Raw genomic sequence first — 16,202 nt, forward strand, 5'->3', positions numbered from 1 at the left:
CTTTCTGTTAACCATAACAACTACCATTTATATTGTGCTTTAGATGTTGCAAAGCATCTTATTTACATGATCTCTTTTAAGCAGATTTCAGCTGCCTGATGAGGAAGGAGCTATGAAGACCTTTTAATGTCTTTTGCAAATGAAGTGATGTGTGCAAGCTAGTGATATTAAGCGTCAGAAATAAGAGCTAGTCCAGGTCTTCCCAATTCCAAGACTAACTGGCCCTGTAGGTAGGGAGTTTTTAACTTTTGTTGAGGTATAGATTCCCCTGGCAGCCTGGTGGAGCCTTGAAACAGGTGGCACTTATATAGTTGCAAAGCATTTTATGAATAATACCTTATATTATGCTCACAGAAATCCCTGAGAGGCAGGTATTATTGTTTTTCTCATTTTACAAATAAGAAAACTGAGGCAAATACAAGTTAAGTGACTTGCTCAAAGTCACACAATTAATAAGATTCTGAGGCTGGATTTGAGTTCAGATCTTCCTTTTTCCAGGTTATGTGTCACCTGGATTCCTCAGTTCTGTTATGATTCAAATTCCCTGGAGATGGAAATTAATTTATTATTATTTATTAGTAAAAGCGAGTGAGAGAGAGAGAGAGAGAGAGAGAGAGAGAGAGAGAAACCTGATCACTCAAAAGTAGATCCACTCACAAGACTCTCCAGCCCTGAAAACACAGAGGATCTCGTCTGTCCCCTTTCTTATTAGGCCAACGATGTCACTCTTTCTATGTCTCTCTGGTTGAACAGACTTGACTTCAGTCTGGGTCAGAGCCAAGTTTTCCAAACGACAGGAGTCACATGGAATTTGGGGCCATCTTCTTCTGAGGGACAGGGAGCCATGAGACCTCTGGCATCCTTCCATAGTATCAGTGCATGCCCAGTCAAATGGTAGGGTTGACTTGATCAAAATGGGTTTTCAAATAGAATGGGGGGGGGGAGAATAAATTTATATTAAATTCATATATTTCTTAGAATAATGATTATCGAGTAAATTCATAGCTAAAGGAAATCCTACATTCGGTTTAGTGAAAATAAAGATGTAATTTTATTTTTTCTCATTCAAGTTCATAGACCCTTATGAAATCTATCCATTGACCTCAGGTTATGAACCTAAGCTTGGGGCAGCTAGGTGGACACTTCTAAGCTGTGTGATTTTAGGCAAGTCACTTGACCCTAGCCTATCTGTAGCATAGGTGCCGAATATGGCACACAGAGCACTCTTGGTGGGCACACGCACTCCCCCAAAAGTTTGTTTCTATAAAGATAGAAGAAATCTGGTGGAGCTACTCTCTTATCCCTCTCCACCAAGCCTGATGACAGTTTTCCACATTACCCACCCCTCTGCCTAGCAACCCAATGGGAATGCTTCCTCCCTCCCCTCTGTGGAGTAAGGCAGACAGGACATGCCACAGAGCACAGCACATGTTCTCTGAGGGTGGGTCAGTCTTTAAAAAGTTCACCATGACTGGCTTAGCACTTACTGTTCTTCCTCCTTGGAACCAATACTTATTGATTCTAAGACAGAAGGTAAGGGTTGTTTTTTGTTTGTTTTTTAAAGAACCTGTGCTCTATGTATTATGCCATACTTTCTCACCATTCCTGGAGGTGAGACCCTCTTTCTTTCCCTTTTCTCCTTCAGCTTGAATACCATGTAGTTTTTTCTAAGTTACATTCACAGAATTACAGATATGGAAAGAACCTCAGAAAATATCTAGTCCAAATCATACATGAACAAGAGTTCACTCTACAATACATCCAATAGATTATCTTTTTGGCAATCAATAAGCATTCATCAACACTTACAATGTACCCTCTGGTGTTGTGCTAAGTCCTGGGGATACAAAGAAGATAAAAATATTTTCTGCCCCAAAGGAGATTCCAAGGAGGAAACAACATAGATATAGTCAATAAAAATTTATTAAGCATCTACTAGTTGCCAGGCACTGTGCTACATACTAGGAAACAGAGAGGCAAAAGACAGACCTTGCCCTCAAGAAGCTCACAGTGTAATGGGAAGAAAACAAGCAAATAAATACATACAAACAAGTTAAATATACAAGAATTAGAAAATAATTAATAGAAGGAAGGCACTAGAATTAAGAGGGGTTGGAAGAAGCTTCTCGTAGAAGATAGAATTTTAACTGAGATTTAAAGGAAGCCAGGGAAGTCTATAGATGGAGAGGAAGAGGGAGAGCATTCCAGATATGGAGGCTAGCCAGAGAAAATACCCAGAATAAAGAGAGGACTATCTAGTTTGTGGAAAAGCCAGAAAGTCAGCGTCACTGGATCAAAGAATTTGCATCAAAGAGTAAGTGTAAGAAGACTGAAAAAGTAGGAGGGATCTAGGTTATGAAGGGCTTTGATTTACCAAATAAAGAATTTTGTGTTTGATCCTGGAGGCAATAAGGAGCCACTGGAGTTTATTGAGTAGGACTAAGACATAGTTAGACCTGTGCTTTAGAAAATCACTATGAGGGCTGAATGGAGGATGGAATAGAGTAGGAAGAGACTGAAAATAGGCAGATCCATCAGCAAGATATTGCAATAATAAGGCAATGAGGACCCACACCAGAATAGTGGCAGTGTTAGAAAAGAGAAGGAGGCATATTCATGAGATGCTAATAGGATGAAACCAATAGAAATTGGTAACGGATTGGATATGGGAGGGTAGAAATTGCATGGAGTTGAGGGTAACATCTAGATTGTAGGCCCAAGGGATTGGGAGAATGTTGTTAATCATGTTAATCTCTACGGTAATGTGGAAGTTAGAAAGTTGGGATGGGTGGGAAGGTTGGGGGTAGGAGGGAATGAATTCTGTTTTGAAAACGGTAGTTTAAGATGTCTACTAGGTATTCAGTTCGAGATGTCTAAAAGGTAGTTGGAGATCAGCAGAGAAGATAGAGCAAAATAGGTAGATTGGAGAATCACCCACATTAAGGAATTAAGTCCATGGGAGCTAATGACATCACCAAGTAAAGTGATGTAGAGGGATGAGAGGAGAACCTAGGACAGACCCTGTGGTTAGAGGATGTGATCTGAATGAGAAGCCAGCAAAGGAGATTGAGAAGGAACAATCTGATAGGCAGGAGGAGAACCAGGAGAGAGGACTGTCCCAAAAAGCTGAAGAGAAGATGGTTTCAATAGTGTCAAAGGCTTCAGAGAGGTCAAGGAGACACAGAGTAAGTGAAAGGTAATCTCATGGGGAAGGAACGGGAAGATTGAGAGAGGCCTTCTGAAGAAGTAGGACCTGAGCTGAGTTTTGAAGAAAATGTAGGAAACTAAGAGGCAGAGTGACTGGATAAAACATTCATTTCCCCTCATCTGGATATGCCCCATGCCTTTATTCCCATGTTTCTAGGTGTGGAGTACAGTCATGCAATTGCCTCAAGACCTCTAATAAGATAGATCCTACTACCTCCCAAAGCAACTAATTTCATTTTTGCAATTCAAATTGGCATAGTAATAGCTTACATTTCCATAACATTTACAAAGTACTTTCCTTATAGCAATCTATGGGGGCAAATAGGGAAAGGATTATTTTCATTTTCAGGTGGAGAAACTGAGGTGCAGAGGATTTAAGGATCCTATCTAAGTCCACACAGAGACTAAGTGTGTAAGGCAGGATGCAAATGCAAGTCTTCTGACCTCATTCCAATACAACACACTGCAATAACAAATGTTTTTTCTTACATTGAAACAAAGTTATTTCTTAGTAACTTCCTCCTAGTATTCCGAATTCCACCTTTTGGGATTAAAATAGAAGAAATTTAACCTCTCTCTCATGATACACCTGCAAAAACTTGGACATGCATTATGCTCCCCTAATTCCTTTCTTCTCCAATTTAGACATCATCAGTTCTTTTAACTGAACCTTGTATATCAAGATGTTTTAGTTTTTTCCTCCTACAGGGTGGCACCCAGAAATGAACACAGATAGTTTGAGTTTGAAGAGATCTCAGAGGCCATCTCTGAATCCAGCCTATGATTAAACAAAATCCTCTCTAATTGCCTGATTCTAAACACCTCTAATCAGGATCACCTGAAGACATCTAGGAGGAGGGGGAACTTTCTGTTTCTTGAAACAGCTCATTCTACTTTGGAGAATCTCTAACTTTTAGGATATTTTCCATAAGGTCATACTAAATCTATTTCTTTGCAACTATAGCATAATGGGCCCTCCTTAACATTTGAGCTTCTTTGGGGTTAAATGACTTGTCCAGGTATCTGAGCTTCTTTGCACACTATTCTAGGTTTGAGGTACTCTCTTTATATTTGTGTTTGATACCACCGATTTAAGTCATTGGTAACCTCCGCTTTGTCCCCAATATTTAACAAAATGGGATCAAAGACAGATTCCTAGCACTCCGCTAGAGATTTCCCCATAGGTGGACTTTCAATACATTAATGATTATTTTTTATGATCACTCCACCAGTTCTGAAACTACCAAACTATAGCATCAGCTAACCCATTTCTCTCCATATTGTTCATACAAATTACAGGAGAAAAACCTATAAAAATCCCTCCCTAATCCTACCAACTCACAAAGGGCTCTTATCTTATGCCTTAATTCTATGCCACCTGATGTTTCTAAAACCTGTTGAGCAGGCTGAGTCCCTTTGCCACTCTCCCTTCAGAGAGAGAAACATGAGACGTCAACCAAGGGATTCTTTATTCAAAGGGTGTTCGGGACCCACTGAAGGCATCTGATATATCCTAGCTCCTGGAAGCCACCCTGTACACACCAGTCTTCTGAGGGTGCTTTGGAAACCTCGATCTCATGAAGGTAGAGGTATGCCTGGAGCCAGCTAATTGTTAAATGCCCAGTGTGAATGTTTATACCTCAGGACTGCTAGGAATCAAGGTTTGACTTATTGTTTTGTTGATTATCTCGATTTAAGAAAGCGATAGAGACAATATTAATAATAAAGATTAAACTTAAAAGTCTGTCCTGGCCACATTTTGGAGAGCCACTTGTTAAACATTCTCCAGAACATGGCATTGTATGAAGGCATTCTTCAGTGTCTAATCTCTTGGGGTAGATCAACAGCCTGTACCCTTTAAGAACAAGCCTAAAACCAAATACTGACCGTTCTATAACAGACAGTCAACCTACCCTTCCTGTTCTTTTTTCCTCTCCCTCCAAGAGAAGGGAACATTTTTTCACACACAGGGCCATGATGGAATTCCCATACTTTCACAATATACCTAGGAAATGGGGAAGCCTTGTGGAGAGGGGGGCAGGTGGAGGTAGGGAAGAGAAGTCACTTCAAGGAATCACCTAGGCCCCTGCTTCCCAGTTTTAGCTCATTGTTTACAGTGATGAAATCACGGATCTTGTCCCGGACTTGGGGAGGGGCTGGAGGAGGGCATGTTTAAGTTAGGGGCACTGAGGGGCATTGGGGGAGGGTGCAGAGGTGTCGTAATCTCATCTGTCCTATTTATTGTTCCCAGGGCTCCACGTTCACTGCCCTCTTGCATCTTCTGCAGCCACCAGCATGACCGGGGCCCTGGGAATATTGATAGTACTTGGCCTGTGCTGGCCTTCAGTGCTTGCTCACCCCCTGTGAGTACAATCAGCCCAGGGGGGTCAGCTAGTCATGGAAGGATACCTGATTGGGGGTCTTCTAGAGAATAGGGTGGAAAAGGTGCAAATGAAATGTGAGGAGAGGGATTGGAGCTGTGGGGAAGGATTCAAGATCCCTGATCTCTCTCCAGGGTCCCAAAGCTACAGACAGGAACCGAAGGGGGAAATGTGACTGACCAGCACTCAGATGAAATTGGTGAGTGCATACTGTATCTGTTTGTCTGTCCTCATTTCTAGGTCTCTCCAGATCTCTGTCGCTTTGTCTACTCGAATGTCCATCTAGTTGTCTCTTTACATATTTGCCAGTTATCTCTCTGTCCTAGTTTTTATGCCTCCAACCTGTCTATCCAAGACTATCATTACACCCGTGTATTTAGGCCTCTTTTTATCTAGGTTCTTGTCTGTCTGTCTTCCTGCCTCCATGCCTATCTCTATCTTACTGTATTCCTCATGTCTAATTTTGTCTCCTGCTAGGCCGTTGTTCTGAGGATTGGGGTTTTGATGCAGTAACCTTGGATGAAACTGGGAACATGATTTTCTTCAAAGGTTTGGGCATCAGGGCTGGGGCATTTGGAGGCAAGAGATGGAGATGTTAGGGGTAGGCTAGAGATTGGAGTGGTTAGCAATTGTGAAACTGGTATTTGTAGATCCAAGATGGAATCAGAGATAGGAGCATTTGAGGGTTAGAGATTGGGTTGATGAAGATGAAGTTATTTGGGGATCAGAGATAAAAGATTTAGGAATTTGGAGACAGAGATGAAGTGCTCAGGAGAAGACAAGAGGGAATTTGTGGAGTTGTGATCCATCTATGGATGGGCTTTTTTTGTCCTGAGAATTGAACTATCCCTGGGACTTTTATCTTGAGAGACTCCCTTGGGGATAGGCTCTAGGATGCCATGTGAGTTCTTCCCTTCTCTCCTATCACTTCCAGGTGAGTCTGTATGGAAGAATCACAATGGATCCCGTGAGCTGATCTCAGAGACCTGGCCAGAGGTTGAGGTCCCTGTGGATGCTGCCTTCCGTCTGCATCACAAGGCTAAGCCTGGGTTTCATGATGGTGTATATTTGATCAAGGTAGAGTTGATGGGAGGAGGAGGGGCAAAGAAGAGAAGAGAAGGGAAAGCTGGGAGAACCACAGGGAATGAAAACTAACAGGAATAGAGGAGAGAATTTTTAAAAAGAGCCTCTCTCCAGCCAGGTCCATCTGAGTTAGCAGTGCCCTCATGGAAACAGTGAAGAGGAGTGTGTGTGTGTGTGTGTGTGTGTGTGTGTGTGTGTGTGTGTTAATGTGTGTGTGTGGAAAAAAAGGAGAGAGTGAGGGGGGAAGAGAGAGAGAGAAAGAGAGAGAGAATGTGTATACATGGAAGGGAGGGCATAAGGTGTAAGGATACACATCCAGGCTAAGGTATTTGTGTGTGTATTTATATGTGTGTGTCAGGGTAACAAGGTCTGGGTGTATGTAGCTGGGAAGCTGAAGTCTGGGTACCCAAGACTCCTCCAGAAAGAATTCCCTGGAATCCCATCACCGCTGGATGCAACTGTGGAGTGTCACCCTGGGGAGTGCCAGGATGAGGGGATTCTCTTCTTCCAAGGTTGGTTTGGGGAGTGGGGTCTGAAGAAGTTGACAGACATAGGAGAGAGGTCTGAGGAAGGACCTGTCTCATTTTAGGAGATGTTAGTAACAGATATGGGAATGATCTTAATAGATGTAGGAGGGTATCTCTGACAGACAGAAGAAACAGTGATGCCTCTGACAGGTTCTGGTGGGCATCTCTGACAGATGTGCTGGGGTTTGGGACTTGTAGGTAACCGGACATGGTTCTTGGACCTGGGCACTGGAATGGTGAAGGAACGGATGTGGCACGACCTGAATGAATGCTCTTCAGCCCTGCGCTGGCTTGGTCGCTATTATTGCTTCCAGGGCAGCAAATTCCAACGGTTTAACCCTGTGACAGGGTTGGTACCCCAGAATTATCCCCGTGATATCCGAGATTACTTCATGAGATGCCCTGGGAGAGGTATGAAATTACATATTGTTATTCCCCATGACCCTATGATCTTCCCTGACTCCTACACACCTGATTCGCTGACCCTATGACCTCTTTGTTTTCTCTTGGTCCTCACAACCTTTGACCTCTGTGACTTCATCTGGTCCTATTATTTCTATGACCTCATCAGCACCCCTCCTTGTTCCAGCCTCAGGCTGTCTTTATCCCCCCCTTCACCCCAAAGTTCCCAAGAAATCTCCAGTACTCACCTTGAATCTCAAACTGATCCCTGCACATATGTGACTTCCTCCTCTGCTACTCAGGTCATGGACGTGGGAATGCATCTGTCACCCCTTGCAGCCCGGATTTTGTATTCTCTGCTTTTGTTTCTGATGACCATGGTGCCACATATGGCTTCAAGGGTAAGAGATGAACCTTGGTCCTTGATAATGCAAGCCTCCCTCAGGACTCCTTTCTCATTTCTGGCCCCCTTTGTTATTTTAGAGACTCATAGTACATCCCTGACCCTCTTGCTATTGCTAGGATCCTTAATTCCTGGGCCTCCCCCTTATTTGAAGGATCTTCTTGCCTATTACTAAGTCCAACACTTCTCTAGGCCCTGCCCCATCTTTGGAATCCATCTCTTATCCTTAGGACCCCTCTTCTAGCTCTTAATTCCCCAGGATACTTTGCTGTGGAACTTTTTCATCCCCAACCCAATTTCTTGCCACTTTCTCATTGTATCCATGCTATGTGTCCCACTTATGCCCTACTTGTGTCCTGCCAAAAGTCTTTTATGTCCCTTTCTGATTCAGTCTTCCACATATCCTCCCTATTTCCTTAGGGACGCCAGACCCTATGCCACTGGGAGAACAGTTTGATTTAGGACTAGCTCCCCATGTTCATTCTTTGTTTCCAAAGAGGTCAGAGATTAGTCACTCCTTTCTGAGTTATCACTCTCTGTGGGTTCCAAAAACACTTCCTTCTGAGTTCTCTTCTTCTAGGACTCAGCCTCAAATGGCTCCTCGTTCAGCACAGGCCTGGTTCCTGAGGTTTCTCGAGAGTCTACTTCTCGAGCCTTTCAGGGACAACTAGGGGAAGAATAGCAGATCCTTCCTACCTGTCATGGGACAGAGAAGCTCTTAGTCCTAGAGAAGACATTTCTCTCTGAGCTAAGCTTTTTCTGCTCTTGGCTTTCTCTCTGCTTCATCTTTCTCATCTCATGAGCATCCTACCCAAGCCTCATGTAGTCTCCCTTTTCAGGGCAGAGATAAAGGATTGCCTTTCTATCCCCAGAACCCTTTCCCCACTACCTACTTGCTATGAGCCCAATAGGGGAGGTAACATACCCACTTAGGGAATCCATAAGATCCTACGGGACAGAGATTAGAAAAGAACACTGTCTCTGGTGTCACAAGACCTGACTTTGAATCTTACTTCAAGTATTTTCTCTGTGACCTTGGGCAAGTCTTTTCTTTCAGTTTCTTCAGGGATAAAATAACAGTGGTAGGGATTGGGCTGGGGAAAATGTACTAGATGATATATAAGGTCTTTCTAGCTCGAACAGCATATGCTCCTTTGATGTTTCAGAGGGGAGCCTGGAACTCTCCCAGGCCTTGACTAGAATTCAGCTTTTCTACTCTTAACTTTAGACATAAAAAGGCAGATTGTTTTATTTCCTATATTCTCATTCCTCACCTTGAGTATGTGAATAAAAAGTCAGCAATTGTGGCTGCTAACAATTCCTGAAGGCCAAACTTTATTCTCAATTTGACCTCTTATGCTATGAAAGACTCCTTTGTTCCAGTTTTCCTCAAATCAGGGCACCAAATGAGATGCTAGATCTGATGGTCTAGAGTTGAAAGGGACCTAAGTGGGCACTGAGTCCAATTCTTTCTCTCCTTCCCTTCAATTTTATAGATGAAGAAAATGAAGTTGAGAGAAGTGAGATTTTTTCTGTAGGGCCATACAGAGAGGACACATAGGGCACAGATTTAAAAAGATCTTAGAAACCATCTAGCACAATCCTCTAATTTTACAGATGAGGGAACTGAGGCCCAGAGAATTTAAGGGACATGTTCAAAGTCATAGAGGCAAGTAGTTGAAGAAACAGATTTTGAACTAGTTCAGTTGACTCTAAATCCATACTTTCTATTGTACCACTCTAATTAGCAGAGCTATAATTTGAATCCTGATAGCTAGGTAGCACAGGGGATACAGCACTGGACTCGAAATCAGGAAGAATCATTTTTATGAGTTAAAATGTGGCCTCAGACTCTAGTTGTGTGATTTTGGACAAGTCACTTAACTCTATTTGTCTCTGTTTCCTCATGTATAAAAGGAGCTGGAGAAGGAAATAGCCAACCACTCCAGTTCCTTTGCCAAGAAAATCCCAAGTGGGGTCATGAAGAGTAAGCCAAAATTGAAAATTTGAGTGAACAATAATTTGAACCCAGGTTTTCTGACTATAAATTCAATGCCCTTCTAATTATACCACAGAAGAGATCTTTTCTAGATTGTTGCCAACCTTCTCCATTGGGAAGCAATTTTCCGTAAGGAAGCCCCATCCATCCGTTAACCCTAACCTTCATATTCCAGCCTCTGTCCCAAAGTCTTTTGTTAGAATCAGAGACTCCAGGATAATGTTTCCTGAAAAACTAGATTCTAACTAATCCAAGTGATCCAGCAGTCTGATATAGATTTTTCTTGGCCTTAGTTTCCCTTGGGCAGAGGCCAAAATATCAAAGCAACTGTTTCATCAGGGAAGAACACACCAATCTCCAGGGAGACTGGAGGAGATTCTCTAAGAGTCTTTCTACTAATTTTAGAGATAGAGCCAAGGAAAGTCCAGAGATTCATGGTTCCAGAATTACAGGTACCTCTCCCAAAACAGATTAAGAATACTCCCTATAGCATCTCCAAAGAGTGATTATTTAGCATCCATTTGAATATCTATAGCGATGGGGTACTCACTACCTCTTTAGCCGGATCATTCCATATTGGGACTACTAGAGAGGGTAGAAATAGGAGCAGTTGAATAAGTAGAGAAGAAGAAAATTTAGGGTTGAGTTTGGGAAGATTCCTAACAAGTAGAGCGATAATTAGGTAGCACTTATCTAGGGCTTTAAAAAGTTTGCAAAGAGCTATGATGTCATCTCTCTCTTTTTTTAACCCTCATTTTCCATCTTAGATTCAATACTGTGTATTGATTCCAAGAGAGAAATTTGGTAAGGACTAGGCAAACAGGGTCACACAGTGAGGAAGTGTTTGAGGCCAGATTAGAACCCCTGGACTTCCTGTCTCTCAACTTACTGAGTCACCTACCTGACCTACTCTGATGTTATCTCATTTGATTTTCACAACAACCCCAAGAGGTAGGTGCTTTATTATCCACATTTTACAGATGAGGAAACTAAAGTAGACATTAGTTAAGTGACTTGCCCAGGGTCACATAGCTAAGCGAGTCGAGATTCAGACTCAAGTCTTTCAATTCTAAGTCCAGTGGAGTCATCTAGCTATCCAAAGGTATAATGAGCTTCCTCAGGAGGTAAGAGATTCCTCCACAGTAGAGATTTTCAAACAAGAGCTGGCTGGCCAACTGGAAGGAATGCTTATTTCAGCATGCATTGGACTATGAGGTCCTTTCCAACTCTGAGATTCTGTGATTCTGTACTACCCCTGCATCAGCAGATGTTTTTGTCTATTCCCCATTTGTTCTCTGTATCCCTCTGTCTTCGTGATCTCCATGTCAGCCTGTAGTCCTCGTATCCTCTTACATCCTCTTGTCCCCCATGTCATTTGGCTCCCCATCCACTTGGCATATTGCCTTCAAAGGAAGTGCTTAATAAATGCTTTTCCACTCTGTATGTGCCCTTATTCATATCCATTATATCCCCAGTGTCCTTACTATGCCATATCCTCTCATATGTCATACCTATGATCTTGTATATCTTTTTTTCCTCCTATGGATATTCCCTGAAGGTTCCAGTTACTGGCGTCTGGACTCAGGGAGGGATGGCTGGCACAGTTGGCCCATTGCACACCACTGGCCACAGGGACCATCGAGTGTGGATGCTGCCTTCTCTTGGGAGAAAAAGCTCTACCTGATTGAGGTATTGGCTATAAGAAGGCAGAGGGAGAATTGAGGAAGGTCAAAAAGACACAAAGGGAGGGTCAGAGGGACATATAGTTGTCCTTATAGTTTTCTACATTGCACCAATTTGTCAATCTCTACAGGGCACCCAGATCTACATCTTCCTGACAGAGGGGGGCTACCGCCTAGTGGATGGGTATCCTCGGAAATTGCACAAGGAGCTGGGAAGCCCACATGGAATCTACCTTTCTTCTGTGGATGCTGCCTTCACTTGCCCTAACTCATCACAGCTCTACATTATCTCTGGTGAGGGCTTGGGTAGACAGGGAACTACTGGGGTGTGTATGTATATATATGTAGTAGTTGGAGGAGTGGGGTAAAATAACTTCTTCCATAATATCTCAGATTCTCTGGGACTTTGTCAGAATTATGTCAACTATGTGACAGGGATTCCTTGAAGCCAGGCTGTGCCAGGTGGCGACAGGCTCTTCTTCAATGTGGTAGGGTCTTCAGGGTTATATAGGGGCCTTCTATGGGATATAGATAGGTTTTTCCTAAGCTATGGCCCAGTCCCCTGGGCTGCAATATCATCTCCTGGGTTATAGTGGGATCTTCCAAGACAGAGAGGAGCCTCTAATAGAGCTGATGGGATGACTGGTCTTTTTCTCACAGGGAGAATGATGTGGCAGCTTGACCTCATGCTAGGTGGAAAGGATCCATGGTCAGAGTTTAAGATACCCCATAACCATGTGGATGGAGTTCTGTGCAAACCTCATGAGCTCTATGTGGTCAGTGGCTCCAATGCATACCGTTACCGAGATCCTGAGGAACTCAGGACTACCAAAATCCCCCCTCCACCCCAGAGTGTGGCCTCCAGACTCCTGAATTGCAGACAATGAGGAGATTTGGTCAGACTTTCCCCTTATTCATCCCCTGACCCACTGGGACTTTTCATAAGAACCATGCCTTTACATAATAAAATTTAGAAATTATTCTGAACCTTTGTTCCCTACTCATCTGTCCATTCATCCATCATTTGGCTAAGTATTGTTGAACTGGCAGTCAGGAAGATCTGAGTATTGATCCTATTTCCAATATTTGCCTCCAGTGTGACCCTTGACAAATCACTTAGCTTCTCTCATACTCAAGTTTCCTTATCTGTAAAATGTGGGTAATAATTTTATTATCAACCTCACAAGGGTGTTGTGAGGATCAAATGAAATACTGGTAAGGTGTTTTGCAAACCTTAAAATGCTATATAATTTTTAGATATTACTATTATTAGTGTAAAGAAAACAGAATTCAGATATGAATGCCTTGGTATTCTACTCTTGTAGAGAAAGTGGGAAAGTCACTTAAATTTTTGTGTCTCAGTTTTCTTCACCTGTAAAGTAAGGGATTGGTCTAGATTAACTCAGTGTACCATTCTAGACTGAAATATGATGCTTTGATCATTCATTTGGTTGTCCATTTATCTGTACACACCACCTACATGTCCATTCATTTATACATTTACCTCCATCCATCCAACTACTTGTCATCAATGAATCCATCCAAATACTCCTCATCTGACTAATCTGCCCATCTATTCCTCCATCCATCCATTCTTCCATCCATCCATTCATATACTGATTTATCCATACCTTCATCCTACCATCCCCTCAGCCATCCACTTATCCATCTGCCTGTCCATACCTCTGTAACAACACATGACTATGGCAGTTTCCCCACTAGCCATTGGTGTCTGTTGTTTCCCCCTTCATTTTCTGGCCATCCTTGGATGCCTTAGAGTATCAGAAAAGAGGATGTTAATTGTCTGGGGGCATTTAAAACAAAGGCAGTTGCCAGAGGCTGTTCTTTTAAAACAAATTTCCACATAATTTTTCCAAAGTTGTATAATCCAAATTGTCTCTCTCCTTCCTTCCCTCCCCACTCTCAGAGCCAGAAAGCAATTCATTTTGGGTTATACACATTATTATCACACAAAACATGTTTCCACATTTTTCATTTTTGTATGTGAATGATGTTATAAAACCAAAATACTAAAACATAAACCCAAATAAACAAGTGATAAATCATATGCTTTCATCTGCATTCTTATTCCAACAGTACTTTCTCTGGAGGTGGATGGCATTCTTTTTCATAAGTTCTTCAGAATTGTTCTGGATCATTGTATTGCTGTTAATAGCAAAGTCTATCACATTTGATTGTTCCACAATATTGTTGTGCTTTGTACCATGTTTTTCTGGTTCTGCTTATTTCACTCTGCATTAGTTCATGTAGGTCTTTCTAGCTTTTCCTAAAATCATCCTATTCATCATTACTTATAGCACAATAATATTCCATCATCGTTGTATACCACAATTTGTCCAGTCATTCCCCAATTGAGGGACATCCCTTTAGTTTCTTAATCTTTGCCACCACAAAGAGAGCAGCTGTAAGTATTTTGTATAAACAGGTCCTTTCCCATTTTAAAAAAATCTCTTTGGGATCTGGACCTAGGAGTGGTATTATTGGATCAAAGGTTAGGCATTCTTTTATAGATCTTGGTGCATAACTCCAAATTGCCCTCCAGAATGGTTGTATTAGTTCACAACTCCATCAGCAATGCAATAGTGTTCCAATTTTGCCACATCTCATCCAATGTTTATCATTTTCCCTTATTGTCATATCGGACAATCTGAAAGGTGTGAGATGATACCTCACAGTTGTTTTAATTTGCATTTCTCTAATCAAGGGACATTAAGAACATTTTTCATGTGATTATTGATAACTTTGATTCCTTCATCTGAAAACTGTCTATTCATATCCTTCGACCATTTATCAATTAAAACGACTTGGATTCTTATGAATTTGACTTAGTTCTTTATATATTTGAGAAATGAGATCTTTATCAGAGAAATTTGCTATAAAAATTTTCTTCCCAGTTTGTTGTTTCCCTTCCAACCTTGGTTGCATTGGTTTTATTTGCACAAACCCCTTTTTATTTTAATATAATCGAAATTATTCATTTTATATCTTACAATGCTCTCTATCCAGGGGTTGTTCTGATGTAACATTATAAGGGGGATATTTTGAGAAAGTTGTCTGTTTTACTGGAAAAGATATAAGAGGCAAAAACTATCTCAATATATAAAAGGCCTGTGCTTGCAGTGTCAGTTCAGGAGGGGTCTTTCTTTTGGTTTTACTGGGGCCTACTCTCACCTCCTAGAACTGAGAAGCAACACCAGATGATACCAGGGATGACACAGACGAACTTTGTAGACACCTGGCTAAGGTGACTTGTGTCAGACACAGCTAGCTAACAGGAGTTGAGATTGGTTACTATGAGAGCTGAAAGTAGGCAGCTTTTGCCTGGTTTGCCAGGCTGGAGCTAGATGGCAGTAAAGCAGTATCCTTCCTGCATAAGACATGGAAAATGGAGTTCTGGAGAGATCCTTCCTAAAAAGTCACTGAGACTTGTGTAGTGAATATCTGGTCAAGAGATTAGGTAAAGAAGGTTAAGATTGCAGATCTTTTTGGGAGTGATGGCTGTGGAGGAAGGAGATAGCTGCTGCTTGGAAGTTTCAGTTTGTACCTTCCAATGAATAAATATATTACAAACTATATATGAGAATGAGTAGTCCTTTTGGGTCACATTGACTTGGAAAAGAATTTCGGTGGGACATGGGCCATTTCATAGATTATGCATTAGGGCTGGCCATATGCATATGCCTTAAAGTAGACTGAATTTGGGCTGAGAACACAAAAGGAGAGAACTCAGGCACTCACATAAACTTCCCTCCATGCACTCCATGTTTAATCACACAGACCTCCTTGCAGTTTCTCAAAAAGGATTCTTCATCTCTTTTCCCTGTACTTTTGTTCCTATGACTGCAACACTTTGACATTTCACCCTTGTCTGTTAGTTTTCCTGATTTCTCTTAAGACTCAGACCAAATACTACTTTCTTCATATCTTTCCTGTTTTCCCAAACTGCTAATGTTTTTCCTTTTCAGATTACCTATTGTCTATTCTGCATATATCTTGTATGTACCTAATTATTTACATGTTGACTCCCTCATTTACACATACACTCACTGAGGGCAGAGAGTACTTTTATTTATTTATTTATTTATTTTGCTTTTCTGTATATCTCCAGCAATTAGTAGAGTTCCTGGAATATTGTAAACCTATTGCACCCCCTTTAAAAACTCTTACTGTCTCTCTACAATCAATTGCAGTGTGAATTCAGGGGGTGGTTTTTTGATTTAACTAGGGTCTGCCCTCACTTCCTAGGACTAAGAAGTGGTTCCCAAGGCAGAAGAGTGGTAAGGACTATGCGATTGGAAGTAATTTGCTTAGGGTCAAACAACTAGGAAGGATCTAAGCCATATTTGAACCCAGGACTTCCTGTCTCCAGGCTTGATGCTCTCTCCGCTGAGCCAACTAGTTGCCCTAGTAAACTCTTTTTTTCCCTAATTCTTTCTTTCTACCTCTTTCCTTCTTTCTTTCTTTCTTTCTTTCTTTCTTTCTTTCTTTCTTTCTTTC

General features: G+C 41.8%; 1 protein-coding gene across 1 annotated transcript; it reads left to right on the top strand.

The window, feature by feature from the left end:
• The first annotated feature begins 2,996 nt into the window (after positions 1-2,996).
• HPX (hemopexin) lies at positions 2,997-12,671 on the top strand. The gene is made up of 11 exons (XM_044668791.1): positions 2,997-3,196; positions 5,459-5,570; positions 5,718-5,787; positions 6,066-6,137; positions 6,523-6,665; positions 7,030-7,183; positions 7,397-7,609; positions 7,903-8,001; positions 11,561-11,691; positions 11,816-11,978; positions 12,345-12,671. Exons 1-11 carry the CDS (start codon positions 2,997-2,999, stop codon positions 12,569-12,571), a joined length of 1,584 nt encoding a protein of 527 aa, XP_044524726.1. The 3' UTR covers positions 12,572-12,671.
• The last annotated feature ends 3,531 nt before the right edge of the window (positions 12,672-16,202 follow it).

The sequence above is a fragment of the Gracilinanus agilis genome, chromosome 3, assembly GCF_016433145.1.
Source record: "Gracilinanus agilis isolate LMUSP501 chromosome 3, AgileGrace, whole genome shotgun sequence".
Lineage (NCBI taxonomy): Eukaryota > Metazoa > Chordata > Mammalia > Didelphimorphia > Didelphidae > Gracilinanus > Gracilinanus agilis.